The sequence below is a fragment of the Thamnophis elegans genome, chromosome 5 (genome assembly GCF_009769535.1).
Source record: "Thamnophis elegans isolate rThaEle1 chromosome 5, rThaEle1.pri, whole genome shotgun sequence".
NCBI lineage: Eukaryota > Metazoa > Chordata > Lepidosauria > Squamata > Colubridae > Thamnophis > Thamnophis elegans.
Window position 1 is genome coordinate 47,889,338 of NC_045545.1, and position 16,805 is coordinate 47,906,142.

Below are 16,805 nucleotides of genomic sequence, written 5' to 3' on the forward strand. Positions count from 1 at the left end.
TACGCTACACCTCCGTGATGCTCCAGCTACTCAGCAAAGTGTCGCACAGGCACCGTATGCTCCATGCATGTGCGCGGAAGCCCCAAATATCTCAAATACAGGTAAGAAGCGCAGCTGGGCAGGTGAGCCTTCCGAAGCATTGTACCAGAATGGTACCTGGTGCTGCAACAGGCACCGGTACACCTGTACCGGGGCATATTGGTCATATCCTCCACTACTGCACTAGCCCAACCTCACCAGTTCCCTTAAAGTAGACAGACTAGAAGCCATTGACATGCTCACTATTTCTTTTACTGCTTTCCCTTATATTTTTCCAAAGCAGCCTTTCCCATTATAGCAATTCTCAGTTATGTTGGGATTACCACTCACAAATGTTGCAACAGTTCTGCAGAGCCCCATTTTAGAGAAAGTTATCTTAAAGAAACAAAACTGTCCATGGATTCTCTATTTAATGATGCTTACTTTGTTAAAACTAGAGGGTCATATATAGTGCCAATGTGGAAAAACAATGGACCTCTTGAAAAATCTGACCTCAAGCGTTTGCAGCTATCAATAATGACTTCTAATTCCCAATTATTAACTTCTTCTCTCCACTTCACCCAATTATAGTTTACATGAGGAAAACTTGGCGCACTAGATTGGCTACAAAACACTAATCCCTGAACTCAAAGTTCTCGAATCCCAGGTGTATGTGCTGACCTCATACAACATACTGAGCCAAATCCAAACAAACAATGCCAAGGCTTAAACCAATATGCCGGTTCAGCAATTATGCATTAACTCTGCTAACTGTGGCTTATCTGACAAACCATAGTTCGGCAAACTATGCAGGATTTGTGAACTCAGGCTTTGTTTCTTGATAAAGATTTTTGAAACTAAAATACCTGCTTTCTTTGCCCTCTTCTGATGTAAGCATGCTTCCTACATTACAGAAAAACAATGGTTTATTTTAAAAGCAACAATAGCTATAACATGCTATGCTGTATGATTTACAGATCTCGACGACTATATTTTGCATATCCCACTAATCATCAACAAATCAACTACTACAGCTTAGTATGTTATGTAATTCAGATACTGAGTTCCTCCTCCCCTTACAGTTCCATAGTTACTTTTCCTGGAATTGTGTTACTTTTCCCATTTTAAAACTCTGTTAGTGAAAACACATCCCATAGTTCCATTTCTGTGCAGTGACCTACATTTTCAGTAGTAAATGTATCTTCTCTTTTTCAAGCTTAGCTTCCTTGATCAAGTGTGCCATTTTAGCCAAGAACTCCTTCAGATTTCCCAGCAGATGTGGTTCTGCTTCCAAGAGCTGCACCCAGATCTTCCAGATTTCTGACTTGCTATACAAAAGGAGAATTTATTGTTTCCGGGTCAATATTCTGGTTCAATTACTTTTATTATTTTAGCTTATCCCAGTTCTAGTTGAACATGAATAAATCAGCATGAAAATGTATGTTAAGACTGAAACATTTCTATTGCCAGCATTGAAATATCCATATTTCCATATAAATTGTCTTGGAAGTGATTCATTTACAGGTAAATCACACAAGATTGTGGGTAAATGAGATGTAATAATATATATGCTAACTTGGTTTCAATCACATCAATTGACAAGTGTAATACTTGCTGCTGGTACTTGGTGTTCCATACAGCTGTAGATAACAGCTGCAAAATATGCTGCATAAGGTTAAATGGAATATCTAGGGATACAGGGCAGGAGGAGTTACACAAACAAACAAAAGATTTCTAACTATGCTAAACAAAGCAGCTAAAACTAATTTTGCTGGAAAATCAGAAACAGATTTTACACCTGATTAATGGAATTTGGGAGTTCTAGTAAACAAACAAAAATAAAATGCCACAAGTCTTGTTTTTGTCTATCCTTTCTGTAGTGGGTCTTTGACTCCTGTGATGGTGCTTTATTTTTCTGGTGCTTGGGGAAATTTAATTTTGTGTCTTCTTTAGCTAAAATTGCATGGCCAAAACCCAAGGCTTTGCTATTAGATTTCAACGGCACAATAAAAGAATTTATAGACATCTTGTAAAATGGATGGAGATAAGATCTTCATCAGTCATCTTTCCTTTAAAGCTTATGTGATCACCTATATCATCTTCCACTTTTAAGGCCCTTATATTAATTTAACCCTTTTGATTTGTATCAAATCCATTTCTCTTTCACCCTTTCCCATTCTGCTTCCATTTAACTGTGAGAATTAGTATGAAACATATGTAAAACTATCATATTGTTCTTACTCTTCAAAGACATTATCAGCTCCCAGTTGATTAATGAAAGACTCAAAGTGTTTTTTCTCCTCACTATTAATTGCCTCCAGGGACAAGTTTGAAGTTGCCTTCATGAAAGCTGTCTTCCACTTCCTTTATTATCAAGGTCTGTGAGCCCAAAAAATGCCCTGCAAATAAACAAATAAAATCATGCCACATGCTCATGTGGCTTAGTAAAGTATCATGGAGCTACTATATGAAAACTCCTTAGTGCAGTGTTTCTCAACCTTAGCAAGGTTGAAGATATGTGGACTTTGACTCCTTGATCTCCATCCCCTCTAAGGCCATCTATAACAAGATAAAATGAAAAAAAGTGGGCAGGTGGAACAAAAGAACTGACTTTTGAATTTTTATCAAGGTTTGCTCATTCACTATTGAACTCCTTAATCACACTAAAACGGAGTAACTGAAAGCTTCACTTTACCTGCATATCAGATCGTGGAATATAAAACTTCTTTGTTTTCATCAATCCCAGTTCTTGTCCATGACTTCAGAATTAAAAAAACTCTTCTTCTGAAATAGAATATCTTTGTAGACTTTCACAGGGGCTTCTTCTTGCTCCCAAGGACTAATTCTAAATGTTCTGCCATTAGCCAACATTCTCTACTTGTACATGATTGACAGCTTGATTGGGTGGGGAGGATGTAAACATCCTCAGTAGCCATTTTATTTTGACATAAGAGTCACATGTGGCACAGTATTACTATTTAACTGCACTAACATTTCACTCACAAATTTTTGTACAACAAACCAAGCCTTAGCTAAGTGAAGCATAGTTTATATAACACACTGAACCACAAATTATTTTTTTCCGATGGCTGTGAATTCAGATAATTCAGAACTTCAAGATTCTTCAGAACTTGAAGAATCCCGTGGTAATTTAGGGCAGCATTTCTCCACCCCAACAATTTCAAGAAGGGATAGGGATTTCAAATTCCAAAATTTACCAGCTAGCATGCAGGGTACGGAATTATGGGAGTTGAAATCCTCATAACTTGAAATTGCTGAGACATAGAAACACTGGTCTAGGGAAAGGGTGTCAAACTCATGGCCTATAGGCCGGGTGCATGACATGCTGGCCACGCCCACACCCGGTTTAGCAAAGGGATGATGACGTGATGACATAAGTTTGACACCCCTGGTCTAGGGCATTGTATAAATCCAAGCATGAGTAACTGATCAAAGTGAGTTGGTCCATGTGTACAGTATCAGTGCATTTGCTTGCTAATTGAGACATTTTTAAATTAAACTCATTCAAAGGTTATAGGAATTAGAACCAGGAATATATATTTACATACTTCAGCATCCAGTTTGGACAGTTATAGAAATTTCCTGATCTAGTAAATATTCCTGGGTTCTGAAGTTATTGGCTACCTAAGGCTTTAAATCTACCTAAGTAGATTTCCTGCACCTGGAAAGAAGAAAACATCTTTTATATGAGTGATCTGTTTTCATAAGGAACTACTTTCATAATATCTGATCTCTAATTTCTAACTTCCTGGTTCTAATTTGGCTGTTACTAAGCATCAAACTCAGACGATAGATCAACAATGCTTATAGTCTGTAGACATTTTAATTTCCCCCACACAAAGATTTTTGTGGCTTATGATAAAATATATATTTAAAATGTCCAGCTGGCAGGTGTGGGGAGGCTGTAGCATGTACATAGTTTGCAGACAGTTCTGTGCTCAGTACCCAGCTTTTCAAGCTGATGGATCAAGGAGAACTGCAAGAGGAAAAATATACTCCCTCCTACCATTTTTAGGGGGGAATCATAAACACTGTAAAGCAAGCTATAAAACATGTTTAACATAGATTTTGAAAACAGAGAAATTCTCAAGAATCCATGTTTGGGTCCCAGTCCATGTAACATACTGCCAAGCTCATTCAGTTTCTGTAGCCCACTTTCCTCTCTCTCTCTCTCAAAAGTGCTGTTACCAGTTGCAGCCTAGTGAGCAACTTTCTGCCCCATATAGTGTCCACATTGACAAATAAGTTCTACATGAGTTTATTACATGCCAAAAGCAAATAACATATGTACTTTTTTCCTACATTGGCTGCTGGAGATTTTGGGCTACCTGTATTCCAAAATCAAATCCTAGTACCACTTTGGGAAAATCTTAAGAGCTACATAAGTTATCTCTTATAGGCATTGTGTTTTATAGGCATTTTCTGCTTTTAACAACCGCTGATGAGATTTCACCTTGTGAAAAGAGGCACAATAAGGAAAAGTCAGTGCATTTTAATATGCTGCACTTGGCTTGTTTTTTTGGCAGCAACTCAGTTTCGGAGACTGGATTCACAGATGTTAAGCCATAGTTTGTTTAAGTACAGGTTCTAAAATAAGTCAAGAACTTAGCTGGGTTCACTCAGTCATAAACCAGGAATTCCAATCTACTGTAATTTAGGGGTACTTTAGGTCACATGCTAAACCAAAACCAGTCAAAAAAACATTATGTCTTAAAGTTATGTATGAACCCAGACCCAATTTCCACCATTAAAATAAAATCTAACTTCAATATTTTTTTAAAAAAAAAAAAGCCTTCTCAGCCAAGTCAGAAATAAAGTATAACTTGAAATTTAACCCTGGCTGAACTCTTAAGAAAACTTACCTGTCAATAAAAAGACAGAGCATTTACGGTGCTCTATGGTGCAGGATTCATCCACTTTAAGAGATGGTTCCCTTTTTTTTTTCAAGAGGAAGTTAGTGCAATTACAGAGCAGAGGAGGGGGGGAGGTTTCATCTGCTGGTTCATTTCACCAGCTGCTCTGAACCATCAATTTGTCATTTTCATTCTTGCTCAACCCACCTCTGGTTTAGTTAGAAAAGGACTATCCCCCCACTTTTAAAAAAAGATTTAGGCACCATTTGGCTTCAAAGCAGCGCTTCTCATGCTGGGCAATTCTGGGAGTTGAAGTCCACATGTCTTAAAGTTGTTAATGTTGAAAAACACAGCTTTTAAGGGCATGCTGGAGGCTACATTTCACAAAGCAGTGAGACTGAACTCAGGAGAACACCTAAAACTGACTTTGTTTCTTTTGCATTTAATTCAGATTAAATAACATAAGGATTATGTCCCATTCTTTTATGTATGTCTGTAATCTTATATTACATTAAATATGGCATTTGATAACTTTTAGCATTCCCTGAGGACAATCCTAAGATTCTTAGGGACCATTCATACTACTGACATATATTGTATTTCTCAACATACCTTTTGGAGAATTTGGCTTTTTTCCACATTTAATGCAAACTTAGAAATTTGTTACACAGTTACTATTTGTTGTGCTAAATGTAAGTCAGAAGCTCAAAATGAAATTATTTTTCAAATCAACTCTACACAGGACATATTTCCGAGTAAATAAAGGATGGCAACAATTTATCACAAATTCATGTCAATCTCAGTTCATACATCTGTGACTGAGGTAGAAATATACTAATACTTCAATATTGTATAATATAGAAAAAATATAGTTTATGGCATATAAAGCACATATTTATGCAAAGGTGAAGTCATGAATTTCTATGCTGGACGTTTGCCTGAATCTAAACTGGTCTGAGATGGCAGTCAAGAATTTTTTTTTTCATTCGGGTTACCGTAATTACTATTTTTCCTAACAATACCTGACTGTGTAGTAACCTACTTCCCTTTCTGCTACATTGTTGATTGTTAATGCACATTGATTAGCTGTTATTAAAAGGGACATTTTAACAAGCAATGGTGCCTTTGAATTAATGTGTGCATTGCTTATCTCATGCTAAGTTAAGACTTAGGCACCAGATGTCACAATCAAAGTTAGCCTGGATAGAAGCCATAACATCCTACAAAATTCAACTGTATTATGAGTTGATCATTCTAAAGGGTCAATATGATTACAGACCCAGGCTCTTGGTTTTTTAACCTAATTCATAGTTTATGTAAGAAAAGCACTTCAAATATTGCAGAGTACGATAGTAACTATGGACTTTTGTATTTTATTGGTAATCCCTAGAGTTTAGACTGTCTTATCAAGAACACATTGTATATTAACTTTTTTCCAAGCAGGATTTATTAAGTGTTTCTAGATTATGCTATGAAAGATATGGAAATCTCATACAAACCTCTCTCTCTCTCTTCAAGACTACTTGTATAGAAACCAATCAATTGTACTCTAATTTCTTATCACTTTTTCCTAGGTTTACACAATGTCCTACGGTAATTATAACAGATTGTTTTGGCTTAGTGTATGGATCTCAGCCACTGTAATTAATGATCCAATGTCTTTCTGTAAACCCAGATAATGGTGACTTATTCAGTAAACCATAATTAAGCAAACTAATTATTAAAATACAACAATGGAAGAGGCTGTGCTTGATAGAATTGCTATTTCTATACTTCACTTATCTATGTTTAATTGAATCATGATTTACTTACTGGAATGTCAGGTTTAAAGGAGATTGGCTAGTCTGTAATTCAGTAGATTGTTCCACTGAGTTTTTATCTTGATAAAATCTTTTGTAAAGTTCTTTACCCTCTAAAACTATTATTTTTAAAGGTCAATCAAATGTCATCACTGGATGGAGCATTAGTTTGCTCAATTCTAAATGATGCATGCAAGAAATTCACACCAGACAAAGTGCTGTTCCATTATGAAGTGCCTTTATTTTACTCCAAGACTTAGTTCAGCAGCATAATATTCACAACTGGATTAATGCTCAAGAATCCCAGCATTATCCTGAATGTAAAAGTGCAACTGTCAAAGTGTCTAGAGAAATTCTAACCAAAAACTTCAGACGACCCTAAGGAAATGTATTATATAAAAAGTGCCTGAAGCTGTTTTTTGATAGGTTGGCCCTTGTGCAGATGGCATGAACCAACATGAATCTCCAAACTCAAGCAAGCAAGCTTCTCTTTCATGGTTAGAACTGAATGTTTGCAAGCTGCAGATGACCTGTTAAAAGAAGCAATTTCCTACAAACACCACGTTACCCTATAGTGACAAAATTCTGATAAGGGACCCTTGTCCCTAATTTATTACAAAAAGACAGCAATAAAGCCATTGTGTAGGTAAGCAAATTTGCCCTTAAAATGGGTTCCAAAGTTTTGATTATAATAAGGCCTGAACTTTTGATTAGAATAGCACACTGTACCCATGATTATTTGATAGGAAAGTGCAGCAGCAAGTATTCATAATAACCCCAAATTCCAAGTAAAAGTGATCTGTAAATTAGATTATCTCATATTAATTTAAGTGATATAATTGCCAGTTTGGCAATGCCTCTTATTTGAAGTCACTTGGAAAACACAGGCAGCTGTAGGAATTAGAGAAAGCAGGTCTGGGCTGAGTCCTTATATCAGCTTCTATCACTAAGTTGCTATACCAGTGAAATAAGGCAATAGAAAATCAAAGATTATAGTACATCAACCCTTGCTGGCACACCCTATTTTTCTTCACTAATCACTACAGTGCTACATAATTACAAAATGAATGAACTGCATTAAAGATGATTCAATAGCTAATTAAGTTGGTATAGAATATACTGTATGGAAGAAGCAAGACAGTAGTGAAGTATCATATTTTATGATTATACCTCCCACAAATATTATGTGTTGCATCTTCTGTTTTTTGTGTTATTGGGAGACAATTATATCATATTCCTGTAGTTATATAATAAAAGGACATATAAATTACCCAGAAAAATAACTGGTAAAGGCTACAATATTTACATATTTACAACCCTACCCTCTTCACAGCAGTGTTACAGTTTAATGCACACTTGTTCCCACCATAACCATAAATTCTTCATCTTTTAAGAAAATCCCTTACCAGCCTGAAAAAACCCCCAATCCATTCTCCCCCTCCCTCACAATATTTCTTTAAACACAATAGAGTAAAAAGATGTAGGAAAATCAACGTCTAAGATATTGTCCTATACTATTCTATTGATTCCTAGACCTGCACCCGCATATAGTGAGTCATCATATCAAGCTTTTCCTGAGGCCCATAAAAGGTGACAAGTGAAATGACACATAAAGCAGACCTCTGCAGCTAGCAGAACTTAGGTTGGCCCTTTCTTGTATCCATCAACACTGGCCCCCTACACACTTGCTTTAGATATGATCTCTCCTGCTTCAACAAACATACATAAAGATTTTACAATAATTCATTGCACATAAGGCTCCAGTGCTATCAATGATTTGTTTTTTAAAAAAATCATTCTGAAGTGTTGTACTAGTGCACTAAAACAGTTTACATAAAATAAGAGATTTCTGGCTCTTCAGAGAATGAACTGTAATGCTGATTAGCTGGTCCTTCAAAATAGCCATCCTGCATGAGTTCACTGGGTGTGACACCCAGGTAGATCATTCCAGCTGATAATAATAAAGAGAGGTCAAAATCTTCAGCCAACAGAATGACATGGATGGACTTTGCTTGCAGTGTTGTTATCATGGCTTTGGCTTATATGGGCTAGTTCGTCGCTTTGAACCATAAAAGTCTAGAAAAGAGCAGAAAAACAAATTTACTTTTTTACTACAAGGGATAAGACCAAGTGCCCAAATAGGATTCAACCATGTCCATAACTCTACTCACAGATTTGAGTGCAAACATCAGCCAACAAAGTTTGAGTTTGAGTTTATTGGTCTTGTATGCCGCCCACTCCCGAAGGACTCCGGGCGGCTTACAATAAACAAGGGAAGGGGATAAATAAACAAAACAACACTTTAAAATAACACAACAGTCACAGTTTCCGTGGGGCTGGATATTCCGAAAGCCCCCCGGCCTGCTGGAGCAGCCAGGACTTAACGGCTTTGCGGAAGGCCGGGAGGGTAGTAAGGGTCCGGATCTCCACGGGGAGGTCGTTCCAGAGGGCTGGAGCTGCAACAGAGAAGGCTCTCCCCCGGGGAGTCGCCAGCCGACATTGGCTGGCAGATGGGATCCGGAGAAGACCTAACCTGTGAGATCTAATCGGTCTATGGGAGGTAATCGGCAGGAGGCGGTCTCTCAGGTACCCAGGTCCGATGCCATGTAGGGCTTTATAGGTAACGACCAGCACCTTGAAGCGGGTCCGGAGACTAATGGGTAGCCAGTGCAGCTTGCGGAGGATAGGTGTGACGTGGGTGTACCTGGGTGCACCCACAATCGCTCGCGTGGCTGCGTTCTGGACCAGCTGAAGTCTTTGAACACTCTTCAAAGTCTTGCATCTCCAGAACTGCCATAGCTTTGGTAAACCTTAATATTGTAGTGTTTGCTTGTGTATTAGGGCACACACTCAGGAAATACATTTGAAATAATAATTGTATCACCAAATGCCAGTTTTTGTTTCCTTTTCCTTTCTATTGTCACAGGAGACATGCAGCCTGATAAATGTGATTAGGCAAAACGAATACTCCATCTATAATCTTACATATTTTTAAACCAAATACATAAAATGCTTCAACAGTGTCTTTATACACATATTTGCTATGTCTACAAATTAAAATGAATTTACTTGCACAATTTCCAATGATGAATGAATGCTAAGTTTGTTCAAGATTAAATTCACACACACAAGCTGACATATCACACTGTTCTTAACATCATCTGTGGAAATTATGTACCTTCTAAAAGTCAAGACACAAATGCCCAATTTTAAATCCAGTATTAAGCTTTTGAACTCAAATTGTGATTTTTAAAAAAAATGGGATTTGGGTTTTATAAAATTTCATTTCAGTTCCCGTTTTGACTATTAACAACTCCTTAAGTTAGCACAAAGAACAAATAGACCTCCTCGTTCTTACCTTTGATACTTGTCTGCTTTCTTTTCAAACATCTGGGGGAATCAGCCTTACAAGCTTCAAGGCCCACCTGCCCTGGTCTTTCTGTCTTTGTGTGCCTCTTGAAGAGTGCTGGAGGACTCCGGCTCTTTTCCCCTGTACAGCTGTTTTCCTTTGTGTGTTCCAAGAGATCTGGAGATGGCAGCATATTTAGATGAGAGACCTTTTCCCATTTGTAATTCCCTTCCAGTGGGGTTTCTGTTTCAAAGTCAAAGTTCCACTTTTGCTGGGCTTCTTCCAGCTGGACCTTCATCAAGGACTGAAAGTCCTTCTGGAGCTGTTCATGATCAACCGGTCCAAAGAGATTTCTGCATAGTTTCCTGCTGCAGGAAGGTTGAAGGATTTTACTCTCAGAAAGAGGCATGTTTCCTATTGGGAGAAAGATCAGGAGTATTTAAAAAAGGAGAGGTTACTTTTTGCCTCCAAGCCAGTAACAATAAAAAAATAATACAGTAACTAAATCTCCTTGAAAAACCTATCAGGGTAACATTAAACATTCTGCTTCAAATTACTGGAATATGACAAAAATAGCATGATTTAATGTAATTAATTAAAGAACTTCAGTATGTTTCAAAAGAGAGATAATGTATTGAGGCATCATTATATCTAGTGACACCAGCTAAGTCTGACAGAACTGAAATTAAAATGTCATTAGAAACCTTAGTTAGAAAGCAAGTGTGGATGAGTGGGACCCTTTCATATTCTGGATACAAGCCATATCTCTAAAAAAAAAAACACATAGAATTGTACTTATGAGATGCTCAGGACATATTTTACCAAGAGTTCACCCTGAGAAAGAAGCATATCAGGGAATATTTGAAGAATTAAAGTTTCTTTGGAGTAACTTTTACTAGCTTCCAAGTAGATGCTCTTTGCCCTATACATGTCAGTATTGTTCTTCCTAATGTTTAAACAGTTTTGAACACAGAAAAGAGTTGCCCAATAGTTATAAGTAATGAAATGCTTCTAATCCATGGAGAACTAAATGATTTACACAACCCAAATGTTAACTTTGTTGTCTCATGTAATCTTTTCCTTACTGGAACATTACCACTAGGCACCAGAAAAGGCAGGTACGATGCAAAAAAAATAATAATCCTACATTTAAGATACAGCATTTTGCACTGTGCAGATATTGTATATGTTAAGATGGCCTATGAAAGTGGAAATTTCCATTGTCAAATATCTACTGTTTATACATCACCATTCAGATAGGCCTAATGTTTTATTTCAGAATTTCTGCTTATTTTCTGCATTTATTCACTCCAAAATATACTTCATACAGCACTCAAATATTTCACCTACTTATATTCTGAAGTACTGTTAAAATAGAGATTAGAACAACATCAAACTCTGTGTGTATGTGTATGTGTGTGTGTACAGACACATATACATACATACATATGTGTATATTAGCAATAGTACCTAGACTTATATACTGCTTCACAGTGTTTTACAAATGTCACCATATTGCCCACAACAAGATGGGCACTCATTTTACCAACCTCGGAAGGATAGAAAACTGAGTTAACCTTGAGCAGGTCAGGATCGAACTGCCGAACTACTGTGCAGCGGTCAGTCAGCAGAAGTAACCTGCAGTGCTGCATTCTAACCACTACGTGACAACGGCTCTAATGGAGTTTGCATTAACTACTTCAATGTATTTGATATCTTTAACCAATAAAGAGCTACACTTTGGTGTCTGTTCATTACCTCTCCTTCATTACAAAGGATCATCACAAGGCAAGTAGCTAAGGCTTATATTCTGTATCCATCCAATGAGGCCATCCTGCATTAATGCCATTTTTCAGTTATGAATCCCATTAATGAAGAGCAGACTACTAGAGAGCCTCCAAGCATAATTTCTGACTAGTGTATAAACTAAAGACCCATTTCATTCTTTGGCAAGTCACCTTTATTTGAATATATATGCATGTTTCCATGCAGAAGCTCTGGATCAAAAACACAATTGAATTGCAATACCCATGTCTCTGTTTTATTTGGTCGATTCTTTCCCAAACAGTTTTGACATCTGCATTGCCCAGCATACTGATATTGCTAAAGAAGAGGCAAAGAGATTAAAAATAGTAGCAGCCTTCACATGCCCATTACACGCAGCTATGCCAGATGACATCAGACATCAGAGCACTAGTCACATCAGAACAAGTCCAGGCAGGTTCGTAACTGCCAAGGACAGGCCACAGCTTCATGAGTTTTTAATTCACCACTTCAAGTCACCAAAACAGGATGCTTATCAGATATTTGCAGTTCTCAGCTATTTACTCCACAAATATTAATCCTGGATTGCGTTTCTTTATTCTTGTTCTTTCATTGGGAACCAGTTTCCAATGAAATGGCAGGCATGTAGGTCTGTGGAATTCTGAAAGTTGAAGTCCATACATTTTAAAATTGTTGAAGTTGAGAAACATTGGCCTAGCATGCAAACAGACAACAAGCTAGTGGACTTTTGACATGCTTCAAAAGGAGTGAAGGAACAACCAACTGTAACAACATCTGTCTGACAACAGTGCTTGCATCTCAACTGAGTTAAGGCAATCCACATAGCACCAAATGGATCCCAGATCACAAATACTTGTAGATCGATGTTTGGAGGGAGGTATCATTAAAATATACCATATTGTATACTGTATGCTTTCAATATATGACCAAAACAACTCTGGGCAAGATTTTAGATGGCTTCTCCTAACGCTCCAAAACCCCTAATCACTAGAATTCTGCACCAAAAAGAGACCAAGCTAGCTCTATTTTTTATGACCTTCTACCAGCAGGCAAAGTTTCTCAAGACTACACATTTCTGGTTTCCAAACCAACTTTAGTGAAATATATTTTAAGTGTTCATTTCTCAAAATATATCGTTTTAAGTGTTATTCAGAACTTTGTTGCCTTCCACTTGACCAAATATGACAAAATATAAATTTAATAAAGCAGTTGAATACACACATATACTGGTTCAGTTATCAATGAATTTAAGCAATAAGTTTTTAAGTATTTTTTATGTCATCCACATTCCCCCAAAATGTACAATTAATTTTAAAAAGTAGTCTTGGTTAATTCTAAGTAACTGAGTTCCATTGTGGACACTTGTATACTAATACACTTTGTGGACACTTGTATACTAATAGGAGCTCTGTAGTGCATTAGTGCATCTGACTTGAGAAAAGAGACTTATTTGTGGCTTCATATCCCCAACCACAATGGGTTATAGCGTAGCGTGTTCCTTGAACTTATCTATTTACTGATTCAGTAAGCATAACTATGTTATGCAATTGTTTTGGGGATTTGTTCTCACATCAAAATTCACTATGAATTTTCACAAGTGGTTCCACTACAATGACTTGGTTCCCAACACAGAATAGAATAGAACACCTCAAGTTATTAACCGTGGTTACAAACCATAATGATGGAATCCTCCTAAATGCTAAAGCACAAAGAAGGAAACCGCATTACAACTTACACCATGAATCCAGCCTTGCTGCCTGTCACACAACTGCCAAAACTAATGTTTTAGTTTGGCTAGTAGTCCAGCTTCTCAGTACCTATCAAAACCAATTGCTCTGGGATCGTTACCACTAACTTCCCCATAACTTCCCCATCGTTTTCCAGAAATGTTGGTTTACAACAGGGATCCCCAAACTTAGCAACTTTAAGACTTGTGGACTTCAAGTTGCCACGTTTGAAGACCTCTGGTCTACAACAACTCCCATACTCCCCTTAACTTCGGCTGCTGTGAGTTGTCATAAAATTATTTGCCACCTCTTGTTATCAGGAGACGGATCTCCGTAGATAACAACGCCTGCTGATGGAAGGAAGTACAGAAGAAGACGTAGCCATCTGAAATCGCAGCACAAATTTAGCCTCCGCTTACCCTGCGAACTTGAATTTACCGTAGTTGCTCTCTGCCAGCGCCAGCCAATCAAAATTTAGGTCACCATTGTTGAAACAGTAGCTATCCTCCCTCTCTCGCCGCCAGCCCCCCTCCCCCCCGCCCTTCCAGCAGTTCAGCGACCCGTCTCGCGGCTGCAAAAAAAAAAGTTTGTGTCGCGCGATTGCCCGCTTTATTTCAACGCTGCAAACCGCTCTGTCTCTCTCTCTCTCTCGCTTCTCCCACTCGACCCCCGGCGCAAAGCCAAACAGGGGGACTTCCTTATCACCCCAGGAGGAGCCGAGGAGATATGCGAGACGCTCACGAAGCTCGCCCGGGCGGGAGGGGGTGTTGGTGTTGGGTTGGGTTACGTCATCTGGTACCACAGCAGCCGCGTCACGTGCCGGGTTGGAAGTTGCGAAATCGCACTTGCCACACAGGCCGACAGGATTCGCTGCCAGGAAATGGGAAACGTGCGCCGAATTTACTACGGCTCCGCCTCTTTTTGTTTTCCTTCCCACACAATATTGGCCCTTTAGGGGCTTTAGGATTGGAGCTCTTTGGAGGTGCGTTCTTGACTTCACCCTACCCAGCCGCCTTTGTGCAAAGGAATGAGAAAACTCCAGGCTCAACCCACGCCCGCCAAGTGGCATCTTTGGGATTTAACCTAGGTGCTTCTTCCTTAAACCAGCTTTACGGTCTCTACCCCACTCCCTATCCATCTCTCTCTCCCTCCCCCTTGTTAATAAGGGAGGGGGGGAAGGATGGACGAGAATTCCACAGCTGCTGAAAGTTCATAACTCGGACCAGTAAACAAAACCAGCCTCCGTCTAGCCGCTTTCCTGCCACCGCCTCCAGCGCGTGCCCGAGTTTGCGCGCCACTCTTTAAAAAAAAGGGGGCGGGGGGGTGGGGCAACAGCATAGCCGGGCTGAATTATCTAAACAGAGCAAGAACAAAAATAAAACTCCGTTTGGGAACAAGGAGTTCCCAACCGAGACAAGAACATCGGCGGGGCGGGGCTGGGCGGAGAATCGGAAGAACTCGTGCGTCTAATGGCCCAGCCCTTCCAGTGACACGGGCTATTTCTGCTCACAGAAGCCGAGGGAGACCTTAGGGGAAAGACGCCTCTTTCGCCAGGAAGGTGGCATACCTTCCCTAATCAAAACGAAGGCGTTTCCAAACGTCCCCAAACTGGCAGGGCTGGGCCTACTCTCTTACATCAGCCCCAGAGAGTGACTGTCACTGAATCACTCCCGACGGCCGCCGCCTGACTTCCCCACCCTCTCACAAGCGGCAGCCGCAGCCGCCTCCTCCACGCCAGGGCATGCCCTGACAGAATCCTTTCCTAGGCAAAAAGTATAGCGCAGCTGCTGACCCAAGAGCACCCCTTTTGGTGAGGCTGGAAAAGGCTCCTATAGCTCCTCTTACAGGGACTCGGCTCTGGCCGTGGGCATCACCACTACCCTATTAGACACGCACGCACCCGGTTCTAGAAAGAGCGCACAAATCAGTTTCGCCTCCGGGAAAGAGAAGTCCTCCTGACAGAAGTCTTCTTGTCCTGCTTTCTTTTCTTTTTCGATTTTATCTCCCCCCCCTCCCCAAGAATGTCTCTCCGATTATCAGCCCAAACTTGCTACTTCTCCTTTTGCTGCGACGTTTAATTTTGGTGTTTAAAAGAGAGCGAGCGAGAGAGAACGAATAAATTGTACTCAAAGGCAGGAACATCGCAACCCGTCTCTGTCCTCCGTACCGCGGTCTCAAAAACTAGATTTTCGGGAATAGGCGGGCAAATCGACCGCAATTCAAAGTTCGCCCATCGAAGAGATTTGAAGAACTTGGGGAAAGAAGCGTCCCAGCTGACGCTCTCACTTCCAAAAACGAGTCTAAATCTCATTTGGCGAGTTATCTTCCTCCTGGGAGCAAGGAGGGAAAGCGGGAAAAACAACCCCACCATCACCTAATGGGCAGCGAGAGGAGGTGGGAAGAACAGGTGGAAGGACGAGGACGTCTCTAGGGGAATGCAGAATCTGCTAAAACCGGGATCCAAAGGGCGGGGAAGGCAGAGAATCACTAGGGCTACTCGGTTCAGGTTCCATCGGTCCGCTGATCTTTCCTTTTCCTCGCCAGACAACCTTCCATTTCATAGTCACAAACTGTATACAGGGAATTAGTTAATTAGCCCATCGTAAGAGGCCGCGATGCTCCATCCAGAGCCTCTTAATCCAGAAAAGGGGGGAATAGCAAATTCCAAAAGAAAGGAACATAATCCCAGCCCCGAAGCACACAAACACACACACACACAAACCCAAAAAACACAACCTGACAGTACCTGCGCGCGTCTGGAATTGCCAAAACAGCTCTCCCAGTCCAGGTAAGGAGATAAATAGAACTCTGATATTCCTATAAAACGGGACCATATATTCATAAACGCATCCGAACAACACGCCCATACAGCACTGATGCCATCATAGTCCAGCACCCTCCCTACAAACAGACGGGAGGGGGGGAGGTGTAGGTTAGATGCAACGCTCACCTCTCTCAGCCGCACAAGGAAAAGCGCCCTCTGGTCCGCAATTCTGAGCTCCGCCGCTCCTGCAAGACTACATAAAGCCTGCAGAAGCCCGCCTCGCGAAGAGGCGGGGTTTTGCTGCTTCTCTCCCTCCTAGGAATTTCCGAAGGTCCGCCTTGCTAGTGAGGCAGCTTGCTTCGGATCGTTCGTGCTCTCACGCACTGACCCTGGGAAGGAATCGGACGCGTCCACACCGAGACGTGAGAGGTAGCTTAATTAACTTGCCCGGGGTTAATTTAAGAGTCTCTCTCTCTCAAAAAAAAAGTA

General features: G+C 40.1%; 1 protein-coding gene across 4 annotated transcripts; it reads right to left on the reverse strand.

The window, feature by feature from the left end:
- Positions 1-6,907: 6,907 nt before the first annotated feature.
- On the reverse strand, positions 6,908-16,589 carry CDKN1A (cyclin dependent kinase inhibitor 1A). Of its 4 annotated transcripts, none has more exons than XM_032218351.1 (3): positions 16,503-16,589; positions 10,050-10,454; positions 6,908-8,767 (listed from the first exon to the last, which is right to left on the reverse strand). In XM_032218351.1, exons 2-3 carry the CDS (start codon positions 10,447-10,449, stop codon positions 8,718-8,720), a joined length of 450 nt encoding a protein of 149 aa, XP_032074242.1. In that variant the 5' UTR covers positions 10,450-10,454; positions 16,503-16,589; the 3' UTR covers positions 6,908-8,717. The 4 variants fall into 4 exon arrangements, with proteins under 4 accessions (XP_032074242.1, XP_032074241.1, XP_032074243.1 ...); XM_032218350.1 differs by lacking the exon at positions 16,503-16,589 and adding an exon at positions 16,299-16,494; XM_032218352.1 differs by lacking the exon at positions 16,503-16,589 and adding an exon at positions 13,972-14,972.
- Between the last annotated feature and the right edge of the window lie 216 nt (positions 16,590-16,805).